This window comes from Trypanosoma brucei, chromosome 7 (assembly GCF_000210295.1).
Source record: "Trypanosoma brucei gambiense DAL972 chromosome 7, complete sequence".
In the NCBI taxonomy this organism is placed as follows: domain Eukaryota; phylum Euglenozoa; class Kinetoplastea; order Trypanosomatida; family Trypanosomatidae; genus Trypanosoma; species Trypanosoma brucei.
Window position 1 is genome coordinate 1,202,295 of NC_026740.1, and position 12,916 is coordinate 1,215,210.

The window sequence follows — 12,916 nt, forward strand, 5'->3', positions numbered from 1 at the left end:
TTCCCGAATATGGATTCAATTGGGAAGTATATAATACACACATTCCCATATTACGCTATCAACTTTGCAAGGTGGTGCTAATGGTAAAATGAGTAATACACAAAATGTATGTGGTATAATATGAAAGATGAAAAAGTAGGGAGGGAAAGGAAGGGGGGGGCTCAAAGTAGTTTCCGTGCATGCAGTAACAGGAAGACCGCGTGTGCAAGATGTATTTAGACACTGAATAGTAGCCATGTGTTGTCCAATGCATATTTATCAGTCGTACATAGGGCAGTCAAAGCAACAAGGTGGGTGGGAATAAACGAGCAAGAGGGGAAAAAACACATAAAATAACATAAAAGGGGATGGGAGGCGTTCAAACAAAGAATGCCACCCCAAGCTCCTCACCACACGTGGAGTGGGGTGCTGGTATATGCAGCGAAAAGCAAAAGCAAAAAAAAGTATATCAAAGAGACGCAGTGGAATGTTGTCCACAACTAACCGCGCATTACTTCGGATTGTTTTCAGCACTATTGCTATCAGATATGCCTTCGTTACTTTCTGTTTCCATCCTGGCATCGTCGACGTTTAGGACATTGACTGCATGTTTATTTGGAGTAGGAATGTCTTCCTCTTCTTCTTCTTCATCTTCCTCTTTTTCTGCATCCCTTCTCCATTTAAAAATTAAGAATACGCAAATTGCAGAAACGAGAGCCATAAAAAACAAAATGACGCCCGAGAAGGTTCGCAGAGCCGCGCAGCCCTCCCCGCACCTATGAAGTTTTTCACTTATGGTCGGGTTCTTGACGCTCAGGAGGCGCACGGCACCGTTGCTACCGGTTTCGCTGTTACCACCGTACTCATTGTAAAAGTTGTTTGTGTGTTTATACGTTCCTTGCATTAGTAACGACGATATCTCGCTGGGATTCCATGTGTGCTGCATCTTCTCGCTCGGGGTACCATTTATCAAAACTTGCGTAATGGTCACTGTAACACTCATGTGTTTACCTCGAGTATTTACGTCGTTGATGTCAGCTGTGGTGTCGAAAGCGTGTCTCCGTAATATTTGAGCGTAAATATCAAGAAGAAGAGCCGTCTTTAGTTTCTTTTCGCTCTGCACGCTAACACCACCCCACTTATCACCACTAAAAGTGATTACATGTTTCGATGTGCCCAACTGTTCTTCGTCAGTGGAATTATTGCCCCTCGGTGTTGCAAAGCAATTTTTCGAGAGAGTGGGCACGGGGATCAGCAACAGCATTGCTGCTGTTGTAAGAGAAAATGAAACCTTCATTGTCATTATGCTGAAAAGGGCTTTCTCTTTTCCTTTCTTTTTGTAAGCTACCCGTGTTTTACTTCTTTGCTCTAAGCCAAAACTTACCAATAATTCGAGTACAGTTAAAGAAAGAAAGAAAAGGGGGAAGTGAAGGGAATCATGTTGGACAGAATCCACAACAAAAATTATAATTAACCGAATGGATCAACTTCATTGTCCAAACAGTCTCTCTTGTATTGCTGTTGTCGTCACCGTTCATTTGTGGTGAGGGAAGGAATTGTGTGTGCCGATTTATCCTTCCTGTTTTCTCTTAATAACGAGACAATAAAATAAGTGACCGTTAATATCTTTTATTTTCTTTTCTTCCCCCGGTACTCGAACCGCAAGGCGGGGGAGTCACATATAACGAGAGATCAAAGATACAAATAAATAATATAAAACAGCAGAAGGGCACACACACACACACATACATATATATATATATATATATATATATATATATACATGTATGAGGGAACGAAATAAAGATAGTTTTTAACAAGGAGGAAGAAATAAAGCACTGAAAACTAAAAGAAACTCGACGCAACGGCTCTCAATATTCGCCGTACTTTACTCTCAGGGATCGCAGAGGTGTATTTTTTTTTCTTCTTTCCTTGTCCCACTTCTTTTGGCACCTCCCGCGGCCTGCTCGTGGAAGAATGCACATAATTACGATAACTTACGTTCATGTCATATAAAATAATAATAATAATAGACAACAACGACGCGGTGGCGATGATTGTTTTGATTAAATAACCTGAAGGAAAAAAAAAAAAGAAACCTCGGTGGAGGAATATTCACAGATGGATGTTTTTTTCATTATTATTTTGTTTTTGTTTCTGCGGGTGACAGCCTTTCCTTTAATTTTATTTGTTGGTTATGTACCGCTCATGTCCTACGTTGAGTGGTGGAAGAAGCACAAAAACAAGACTACAGCACAACTAAGTGAACAAATAAACTAACAACAAAAGTAATCGGATTGAAGCAGTGACGTATAAAACTTTTTTCACTACATATGCCTTTATTTGTTTGTTTCCTCAGTCCTATAATGGTCTTGATTGTAAGGATGATTGGCATTGCTCTCATCTTTTTCTTTCGGTTCCCCACGGCAACAGTTGACGATTAGGTAAATGATCAAAATAAGTAAAGAAACCCCCATTAAAATAATAACTACCATCGCCAGCTTTAATAGTCGCCTGCATGTGTCATCGCACTCACCAAAATGCAGTTTTCCATCATGCACCTTCACGGAGATGAGTTCCGGTCTCTTCACACCTTCGTACAAACTTAGTGTTTTACTATAATCCGTCTGCGTAATAAGTGAATTCACCTCCGCAGGCGGCCAAATGTGTTGCCTCTCAGGATTTGAAACTTGTGTCCTGACGGTTTGTACAACAACTATGAGTATTTCGACAAAGTTGTGTGTGGGGTCGAATGAGGCAATTAAAACCTCCGTCAGAAAACTTCCATTCCGTTGCACGTAACGATCGATGTCGCTCACAAGTGTTTCCCTCAGTTGTTCCTCTTTCTGCTGGACAGTTGCCGCCCAATTGTCGCCATCAAATTTCACGGTATGTTTTGATGTTGAGGACTGCTGGATGTCGTCAGCACACCTACCAGGAACGGGAAGCAGCAGTAATGACACAGTGGTTGCCGCTAACAGGGAAAGGGGGAAAGCCTTCATCACCATTACGCCAAACTTTTGTTTCTCGTTGTTGCTGCTTTTCTTACTCACTGTGTGTTACCTTTTTCTCCACTTACTTGCTATGGGGTCTGTGCAAACATTGAAAAATTATGGGAAGAGTGAAGAGAAACAATGATGCAACGATTTGTGCTCTTGAGTTTGTACGGGTGTGCGCGTGTATTAAGTCAAGAAATGAGTGAGATAACAATGACCAATAAACAGGAGTCAGAAAGAGTATTTGTACAAAGAAAAATTAGTGAACGATGCGGGAGAGCAACAACACAAGCTCAATAACAATAACGGAAAAAAGCAATGAAGACGACAGTCGCTTTGCCTACTTGTCATCACAAATGTTAATTTCCTGTTGATGGGCAATAACCCAATGCCTACCCTCGGTAATTTGGTGAGATTCAGAGAAAAAAAGCAAAGGAATGTGGGAATTTCTTCGATCGAATGGAAACCCCCCAAAAAGGAGGAAAAAGTAAACATACGTAAAAATAACTCCCCCTCCTTCCGTCACACGAATATACAAGAATATATGTATTTTTACGCACTCGTGAATTAAATGTTGCGCGCAACAAGAAATAAAACACAAGAGAACTTACATTGCCATTTTTTGTTTTAGTATCATCTGTTTAAGACAAATATCAACCGGTGAAGCACAAAGAGTTGTTGAAACAGAGATAAATAGATAAATTCAATAGTGTATATGAAGCACGAAGTGATGACAGTCGAAAATACGAAGGAACGGGATGCGCATAACACAGAAGAGTGAATACAGTGTAATGACAAATCAAAAGAAAAAATACAACTCACTCGATATCATGAGACTTCTACAATCAGAAAGCATTTGCTATTATTAGCGTGGAAAAAGAATGAAGAAGCAATAAAATAAAATATGTATAACAATGGCACGTACCTATAGCCACAGCTAGTATTGGGGGCATCGAACCTGATGGGGCTAGTCCGCCGTTTTCGGTCATTTTAATCCCTTTCTTCATGTTTCGGACGCCGGAAATGCGAATAAATCCAAATGTACGCCGTCACACTAACTATTATGGTCATAGCAGCGAGAGACACAGCCACCACACCTCTAAGAATTTGACAGCTCGTGCCACATAATGGCGGACCCGGGGGAACCAAAGGAAGTCTGACGGTAATGAGTTCAACATCCCCATGGGGTTTGTACGTGCTTTTTGTGTGTTCAAATTTTCCCTGCATTATCATAGAGTTGGCCTCACTGGGATTCCACACATGCTGCAACTCAGGCGTGGGGTCATCAGCCAATGCAACTTGTGTAACGGTCACTTCAACTTCCATTTCCCCTCTCTCACTTTCATATTGTTGATGGTAACGGTGGTGTTGACGGCGTACTCCCGTTGCGTTTGCAAGTAAATGTCGAGCAAAAGTGACTCCCTCAACTTCGCTTCATCACTTATGACAATTTCGTCCCATTTCGTGCCTTTAAAGGTGATTATGTGCTTCGATTTGCCGAACTCCGTTGGTTGCAAGTACAACATCGTACCATTGAGGCAGTCAGAGTGTGCGGGAACAGGAAGCAGCAGTAATAACACAGTGGTTGCCGCTAACAGGGAAAGGGGGAAAGCCTTCATCACCATTACGCCAAACTTTTGTTTCTCGTTGTTGCTGCTTTTCTTACTCACTGTGTGTTACCTTTTTCTCCACTTACTTGCTATGGGGTCTGTGCAAACATTGAAAAATTATGGGAAGAGTGAAGAGAAACAATGATGCAACGATTTGTGCTCTTGAGTTTGTACGGGTGTGCGCGTGTATTAAGTCAAGAAATGAGTGAGATAACAATGACCAATAACGCAACTTGATGATGGAAACAAAAAGGGTACACGCATAAGAAGTCTACCACCATTCCATGGTGTGATTATTGCAAACTAGAAGGTAGTGTCGATTAACCACCCAGACGAACCATCTCCAGTTGTCGTTACTGTTGTTAATAGACCCAAAACAAGCCCTAGTAAGCGGTTAATTACTGGAGGAAGGATTTGCTCCTCTTTATTGGTGCTGCATACTAACTTGTTATCATTGTTCCTTCAGCACTGCTGTTCAGTACGATAGGAGAAGGGGATTTGAATATATATATATATATATAAACAACTTTGCAGAACCAAAATGCATCACTGAATTCCAACGAAGCGTTAAGACGAAAAATGATAACCCCCTCTCCGCATTGTCGACGCCAAGTTTATCCTTTTAAATACAAACATGCACGGAAATACGTATGATGCGTGCCCATAAACCCGTTGGATGAAATATTCACGCGGCGGCACTCTGTAAAATATAAAATGCCCGTCATGCGGCACGACGGAACGAGCGGGTCAACTTGTGGTTTCTACCCTTTTGTATCTTCAGGGCGCAATGGTGCTTCCACAACGCACCGAAGCTACTCAATGTCGGTTCACTATCGTGTGGCAACTTCATGACTAGGCCATTTCGATTTTGAAGTTATACTTCACTACTTAGTCGCCCCACGCTCCATTTCATTTGGAAGTACCGTATCTAACGCGGTGCCAAGGCTTGTTTTTGCTCCTTTGGCAGAACAAAAACATTCAGTAGCAAACGGTTGGCACCAAAGTTTGAGATGGGCCGACTAAGAACTCAGAGCCGTTGGCGCGGATGTCCCCACGGGTTGGTTTAGTATGCCCAAGTGACGTGCTCAGTGAGTTCTTCAGTTGAGTCCTTACGTATTGTGTGAAGGCCGTAGTTAAGCAGCAGCATTCGTGGGGCCAGATTATTTGACCAAATAGCTGCGACAAGTGAAGGAATACCTTCAGCAGCCTAGTTCTTGTCCATAGTTCCCCTAGAGATAGCTCTTATGAAGGAGAAAAAGTGAAGGCGACCCATTGGATGTTAGAAGTGAAGCGACGCGAAAGGGGGAAACAGTAAATCTTGCGGATGAAGAAATGCAAACGTATATCTCATGAGAGTTTGGCTCGAAAGGGAGGCATTTTGTCAAAAGCGTACGAATGGAAAGGGAAAGAAGGGACAAGTGGCATTTGCGTACTCCCTTTAAAGTTAGGAACCACAGTTGCACGTCTTTCCTGATGCTCATCCATCCACCTCTTCGCACTGTCACCAGGGCCCCCCTGCCGATTGGGGCATGACTCTCATATCAAATAACGCTTTCAAAAGCCTTAACAATTAATAGTCATAAATAATAATAATAATATTGATAGTAGTCGGCACGATGCTGTGCCATGAACGAAGACCGACATCCATTCAGTCACAACGCAGTTTCACGCCGTGGAGAACTGCAACGCTGGATTCAGCTCTCTCCTGGTGATCAGCATATTTTGGCTTGTGAGAAGTCCATTTCGGGATGCGCCGCCATAAACTTCGCCAGCATTTCTCTCTTTTTCTGCTCCTCTGAAGTGGGCAGTCCCATGGCCTTTTGCCTCTGGTCGTACATCATTTTTTCAACCGTTTGTCTTGTATCGCCGTCAAGGTCGTCTAACTTGGAGTTCTCCGGCATCACCTTCTGCAGGTCGATTTCAGCATCACCCACCATAACAGTCTTCCACCACTCCATTTGATTTTGCTTTGTCAGCGTAACCACCACCGTGTGACCATCTTCAATAGTCCACATGGACTCCTCAGTTTTCACACTGGCAAAAAGCTCGCCATCGACAATAGGAGGGTTCCCCTTCATCCCCACCCGTAAACGGCGCTGCTGAAGAACCACATCCACATCCTTCCCCTTTGCGCGTGCCACCAGTAACGGCACTCTCACTTCGACCTCCTTAAGTGTTTGCGAGAACATATAGTGCTCGTAATCGAACCCGTTCCCGACGGTCGGGGGAAGTCCTTTCGGCTTTGCTCCATCTTCATCTTCTTTCGCATTTGCTAATTCTTCCTTTTTTCGCTCCAAATCCGCTTTGCGCTTTGCGGCTTCAGCAGCCGCCTGCGCCGCGGCCTTCGCCTTCACCTCCTCTTCATCCTCCACCTCTTCCACGCGCGAGACGGGTGCCTCCTTCCGTTTTTGCCTTTGTTTCTCTTCCGCCTGCGCTAAATGGCGGTCAAGTGCGCGTTGTACTGCTGTGCGAGCCATGGCTGGTTGCGTGAAGAAGTCCGTTTTCCGTCCAAGAAAAGAGAAGAAGGTGTTGAGGATGGAGTCAATGCCATCGTGCTGCTGGGCGATAGCCAAAAGCATCGTGTCGAATCGTTCGTCCGTCGCCATGACTTGAACTAGTCGTGTCCGTATGTGGTTAAAAAGTGTATACGCTTTATGTAGTGCTTGCTGGTGGTACGCATATGCAAAAAAAAAAGAAAACCAAAGGTAAATATACGAGAAGAGGATTGGCATCGGTATGGGGGGAAGTGAAGACAGAAAACACGCGATAGCATGATATTGTGGGAAAAAATAAAAATACAACTTAACGCGCGGAGACTCGGAAGCTCCTGAGGGATGGAAAAAAAAATTATCTGTAGATGTTTGAACCATGTAAGGAAGATCCACAAAAGCCAGCAGCAACAATGAGCAACATTGAGGATAGAAGGGAAGAGGTGGATGATTCTCGAAAAAAAAAACAGAAAGCACCAACGAAGTGGTTGTTTCTTAATGCGCGAAAGCATACGTCCTTACGAGTACTGGCGTTAGTAACTGCCGCCACAACAACATGAAGGAATAGTGTGAGTATGCAAACCACCTACTGGAGAACCGCAGGGTACATGTTTCTGCAAACACACACACACACACACGTGCGGATTTCTCACACATCTCTGCGATTGTGCTTTATTTTTCTTTCCCCCTTGATGAAGTACATCATCTGGGTGATGATGATCCCCAAAATCAGTTCACTCCCTTCAAGGACAATAAAGTCGTACAGGACACAATTCCGCGCAAGTTGTAAGATGATGACCTCCCGTTCCATACCCTCGTATATCAGTGCAAACAGAGGAACCAGATTCCCTGCATCTCTCTGCATGCATTGCATCAGGCTGACAGCAGGGTGCGCCACAAAAGGAAATTGCTTCACTTCCATTTCGATAGCGCTCCATATTCCTCTTAACATATCCCACTCAATACGATACTTATCAGTTTTCAGAAGAAGGCTTCTCATTACCGAAGCAATCGCCCCCCTACCCAACACATGGCTAAGATGGGATAGATATCCCTTCAGTTGCCTCTCCTGATGAAAGAGTCTATGTGCGGTTGTCAGCTTATCCACGCGTACCCAAGCCCTTCCCCACTTCTCTTTCATGTATGCAAAAAAAATTCGTGCCACAGCACGACCAGCAAGTATATAAAATTGCATTCTTGCGGAGTGGCTAATGAGTGCTTGCCAAGCTTTGCATACAGTTCTAGCAACGGGTAAGTCAGCAGGGTGCAGATAGTTTAAAACGTACTCTTGTAACTCGTAAGGTAAGGTCGAAAACGAACGCTGCAAGGTAGAAATACCCACACTTTTGTAGTGTACTCTCGAGTGACCACTGGGGATGTTGGATGCATCACGTTTGCGTTTACGTGTCTCCATAGTTTGGAAGTCGTCATACACGATATTTATTGCATAACCGTCGCTGCTTGTTCTTCCCCTAGTCTCGCCCGACTCCTGAACGGTTTCATCTACGTCTTCGTTAATTTCCGCCTGCGCCACTATCTTTTGTATCGTTTGCAAGCGTTGAGTCCCGTGCCAGTACCACGTGGGCTCTCCAATGGTATACTCCGAACGAGATTTCAGCCACGGCAAAGTGGGTAAGGAGCAATTCCTTTTGTACCCCATGGTTTCTGCAAAAGTGTCCTTCGCAAATTCACACTGAAGCAAGGCTCTGGTCAAACTGAGGAAAAGGAATGCTACAGTAGAGTACATGGAAAGACCCGCATCACTAGGTTCCGCCTCCCTGAGGTATGGTGTTGATTCGAAGTAAGCACACAGTCCCTGCCGGATAGCTCTCCTCTCCAGGCGGCGGTCGACGTAAAAGTCTAGAAAGGAGAAAAGTACTGGGGCCAAGACATCCTCAGAAAGCCTTGTGTTAAAAACATCCAAATCGTCTGCAACCAAAGTGGTTGTGCCGTGAACAATGCCGTTTGTAGGGTTTCTTCCCCTGCCATCCTCAACGCTTTGTACTCCTCCCATACCACTGATAGTGGCGTTGGCGGAAGTATTTAATTCTTCATTCACCACACTACGCGCTTCTGTTTCCCTGGTCACTGGCAGCAACCTTGTGATAAGAAGCTGAACGAAAACACTATTTGTGTGCAGACAAATGTCCAAAAGTGAAAAACTGTCGGTTGGTACAGCACCCTCTTTGCGGCGTGTTATGTATTGAAAACGTTCCAGGAATTCTACAGATTCATCACTAAAGATCTGCGGCATACTATGTATCAGTACCTGCTCTGTTGCACATGTGAGTATGCAAGCGCGTTCATGGGAAATACCCAAATAGACACAACAAAAAGAAAATACGTGAAGGTAATAGAGGTTTGTGTATGTGTGTGGTTGAGGGTGCCCTTCAAGCGTACCTGAAGGTTGGAAGCGTGTGAGAAAGGAATGCTACCGTTGATGCGGCAAATGCTCCACAGAAGGTTCCCCCCCATTGCAGTATTAAAGGCTTACGTTTCGTTGTGTCGTCCCCGCTTTCCCCCGTAGAATTTTCTTCGGCTGACTTTGGCGCAGTGCCTCTACATTGCAGACAACCGAACTGACAGAGTGGCTTTCGTATTTGCTATTTTCTCGTTGTCACCCTTAACAGTGAGAAAAGTCAACAATATCGGTTATTTCATGCGCAGCCCAGTTTGAAATACGCTGCTTTACCTTCGCCGCATCCTGCCGCTTGTAAAAAATAGGTTTTTGAAACTCCTTTACAAGGAAGTTCCTATCTTGCATGAATTCATGAACAGCCGCAAGACCCACCATAGCACCAGACCATGGGGTGGACCCCACCGCGTCATCACTGCCTAAGCGAACAAGCATGCGAGGAATGTTCAAACGGCGCAAGTCTAAGCCATCACGTGAGTGCATAAATCGCTCCGTTGGGTTATGCGCCACAGAATTGAGAGCTCGGAACACCGTTCTCGCTTCCACATCACTTAGACCGTAACCTCGGACTCGCGGTATGTTGTTACAACGACCAACAGCCCATATATTTGGTCGACAATAGAGTTGCATTAGAGTACTTACGCGGTAGTGTCCATCCGGCATTTCATGCTCCGAGAGGATGTTGGTACAACCTTTTCCGGAAACGATGGGACGCGGAACATCGCCAATAGTCGAAAAAACGTAATCATAACCTTCTTCCTCACCTATTGATTCCACGGTATTGCTCGTCAGCTGCGGCTGCCGAGTCCCAAAGTAGGCCTGATTGACGATCGATTGCCGTGGTCGTGGTGCGAAGTGCATCTTTTCGTACCGCACAGTAAATGTCGACGGTTCATCCGGTGATGTTCCCCAAGTCAACCACCCCGTTAGTGGCTTCAGCAGGCTTGACAACATTGATGTGCTCGTTTCGTTCACGCGCCTTCCCAACGCATCATAACCAGTAACATCAGTGACGCGCGAACAGAGGTTAACAGTAATGTTATCACACTTCTCCACGGTTTCCAACGCATACCTTTGGCTTGTCGTTGGAAGCGCAGGGAGGAGCTCAGGTTTGGAGTGGTACAGGTGGACTTTCAAGTCCTTCCTGTTGCGAGCGAGATCGACTGCCAGTGACACCCCAACGGGCCCGCCGCCAAGAACGGCAACTTTTTTACATGTGCCAATGAATTCATTAAAGTTCTTCAGCTCCTGTACGCGTCCGCTCACTGTTCGCTGCTTCGTTGCAAAGGGGTATGGCTTGCGTTCTCCCACAGTGATGAACAACAGATCATAGGGGACAGTGCGGCCATCTCGTAGTGTAACTGTGTTTTCATCCACGCCATGTACTGTACCCGTCAAGACGTTCGCCTGCTTCAAGTAATAACGGTGGAGAACGAGCAGGCGCCGGCACGCCTCTTCATTTAACTCACTCCAAGGGTTCGCTATGATAGGGATAATATCATTTGTAAGTTCAAAGTAATTTTTTTCATCGATAAATGTGACGTTAAACATACTGTCAAGCATGTATGCCAACTTCGACCCGGTGTACCCGCCGCCAACAACAACGCATCTTACGGGGGTAACATCTTTGCTTGGGTCCATAACAACGTCCAATGTGGGTGGTGAAATGGCGAGCGACGAGGACGAAGTGCTGCGGTATGCCGACACTGCACCGGCTAACATGCTACTTGTGAATAACTTCCAGAGCATTCGGCTATAAGTGAATGCAATAGAAGCTTACACGAGAGCTCGCGTACGTAATTATGTGAAAGAAATACAGTTGAAGATGTGATGCACAAGTAATTGGTACAGGTAATATCAGTAGCTTTGTTTAGCCTTACCCACTCAATACCTGGGTTGGCGATCCTTAGTATGCTTCCTTTGCGTATCAGTGCGGAAGCTTAGTCTGCGCTGCCCGTGTCCAATTGGCGAAAAAAAAAAAATACGACACGAAAACGAGCGTTAAGTCACTATGATCCTTCAATGCGCCGGATGTAGTCAAGTTGAAAGAGCGAAAGATGAAACAGGCGCTGGTTGTTGATACACAAAAAGTATGGACACTCATGAGGACATGCAAAGCACAATACAAGTACATATAGATGTGTGTTTTTTATACGCAACTGAACAGAATAGTGGAAAAGTGAATTATCCCCCTTCCCCTGTTGGCCAATTTCATGATCTATCGTGCGCACCCCACTGAAACGAACTGCACAAATCCTTCATACACAAACACGGATGCACCCCGTGCTGCTCGGCAAAAAAGAAAAGTGGACACACCGTATGATAGTGCTAGTTCGTGTCTCAACGACGAAGCAGGAGCAATCACTGCATGTATGTTGCCCGCACGCCACTTCGGCATTTCGTAACGCACAACGCCGAGAGGAGGGACGCCACACTGCTTCCTCGGTGGATATTACCAAAATCAACGGAATATCTCACATACGCCCACGCGAGCGTAATGTTCTCACTTCACCGTCAGGAACTGTATGAGTTTCAAAACATCTTGCGCTGTATGCCATACCGTACTCTCCACCAACCGTGTGCGCCGTACCTCCCTGTGCAGCGCCTCCAGATTTACTTCCAACTCTACATCGTGTGATAAGTACGGCGCGCTGATGAGTGGTAATTGCAATTGTTGTCCTAATGGTCGTGCGATGCGGGAGTGATCAGTGAACGAACGCACCACTGCCAAATCTACAGTGAGCAATGCCCCTACTCGCACGGACTTGCGCTGTCGGAGGCGCGACACTTTTGGTGTAAAGAGCTGCCACGTCGACAGGTCCCACGTCTTGACAGGAATGCGCGTTTCACGCGATACACACACACGAAAATCGGCGGCCCACGCGGGACAACGCACATCGTGGACGAAAAGGCGCTCCTTTTCGCTCCCCGAGAGCAGCTGACCTTCACTGCATGAGGCATTCATCGCGTATTCAAGTCTCTGTGTTCCTGCCGTATGTACAAAAAGGGTTGCGGTAGAGCGTGAGGGCACACACGCGGCGGGGGCTGTTTTCTTCACTTTCTCATGGAGTGCGTGAAACGTTGCCTGTGAAACTCCACTAAAAAAGTGGAAGGGTGCTGCCGACGCTGCTGTGTCCAGTACCGCAGGTGTTTGCGTATTGGTGGCGAAGGGATGAGTGAAGTTGTGACGAGAAGCTGAGTACGTGCCTAAGCGGCACTCAAACTCGACAAGGACATCGGAAGTTGCGCTTTTGCGGTAGATCTCTAACCCCCGAATGAGTGCATCCGCCAACAGCTGCACGAGAGGGTCACGATATGGTGGAATGCGTTGCAGCATGTGACCGCAGTGAATGCAACTCCACTGTTCCTCCTTTGCACGTTCCTGCTAACGAAACAGAAGGATAAAAACGAGACAAGGGTACAAGC

General features: G+C 45.6%; 7 protein-coding genes across 7 annotated transcripts; all 7 read right to left on the reverse strand.

The window, feature by feature from the left end:
• Nucleotides 1-490: 490 nt before the first annotated feature.
• On the reverse strand, nt 491-1,282 carry TbgDal_VII4830 (hypothetical protein, conserved; the record flags this gene model as incomplete). The annotated part of the gene is made up of 1 exon (XM_011776545.1): nt 491-1,282. One exon carries the CDS (start codon nt 1,280-1,282, stop codon nt 491-493), a length of 792 nt encoding a protein of 263 aa, XP_011774847.1.
• Nucleotides 1,283-2,318: 1,036 nt separating this feature from the next.
• On the reverse strand, nt 2,319-2,987 carry TbgDal_VII4840 (hypothetical protein, conserved; the record flags this gene model as incomplete). The annotated part of the gene is made up of 1 exon (XM_011776546.1): nt 2,319-2,987. The coding sequence occupies one exon, from the start codon at nt 2,985-2,987 to the stop codon at nt 2,319-2,321; it is 669 nt and encodes a 222-aa protein (XP_011774848.1).
• Nucleotides 2,988-3,965: 978 nt separating this feature from the next.
• On the reverse strand, nt 3,966-4,600 carry TbgDal_VII4845 (hypothetical protein, conserved; the record flags this gene model as incomplete). The annotated part of the gene is given in 2 exon segments (XM_011776547.1): nt 3,966-4,301; nt 4,301-4,600. Coding segments are annotated over 2 exon segments (636 nt in total).
• A 1,697-nt stretch (nt 4,601-6,297) lies between these two features.
• Nucleotides 6,298-7,191, reverse strand: TbgDal_VII4850 (hypothetical protein, conserved; the record flags this gene model as incomplete). Its single annotated transcript, XM_011776548.1, has 1 exon — nt 6,298-7,191. The coding sequence occupies one exon, from the start codon at nt 7,189-7,191 to the stop codon at nt 6,298-6,300; it is 894 nt and encodes a 297-aa protein (XP_011774850.1).
• A 532-nt stretch (nt 7,192-7,723) lies between these two features.
• TbgDal_VII4860 (hypothetical protein, conserved) lies at nt 7,724-9,328 on the reverse strand (the record flags this gene model as incomplete). Its single annotated transcript, XM_011776549.1, has 1 exon — nt 7,724-9,328. The coding sequence occupies one exon, from the start codon at nt 9,326-9,328 to the stop codon at nt 7,724-7,726; it is 1,605 nt and encodes a 534-aa protein (XP_011774851.1).
• Nucleotides 9,329-9,697: 369 nt separating this feature from the next.
• TbgDal_VII4870 (hypothetical protein, conserved) lies at nt 9,698-11,239 on the reverse strand (the record flags this gene model as incomplete). The annotated part of the gene is made up of 1 exon (XM_011776550.1): nt 9,698-11,239. The coding sequence occupies one exon, from the start codon at nt 11,237-11,239 to the stop codon at nt 9,698-9,700; it is 1,542 nt and encodes a 513-aa protein (XP_011774852.1).
• Nucleotides 11,240-11,993: 754 nt separating this feature from the next.
• Nucleotides 11,994-12,827, reverse strand: TbgDal_VII4880 (hypothetical protein, conserved; the record flags this gene model as incomplete). The annotated part of the gene is made up of 1 exon (XM_011776551.1): nt 11,994-12,827. One exon carries the CDS (start codon nt 12,825-12,827, stop codon nt 11,994-11,996), a length of 834 nt encoding a protein of 277 aa, XP_011774853.1.
• Nucleotides 12,828-12,916: the final 89 nt, after the last annotated feature.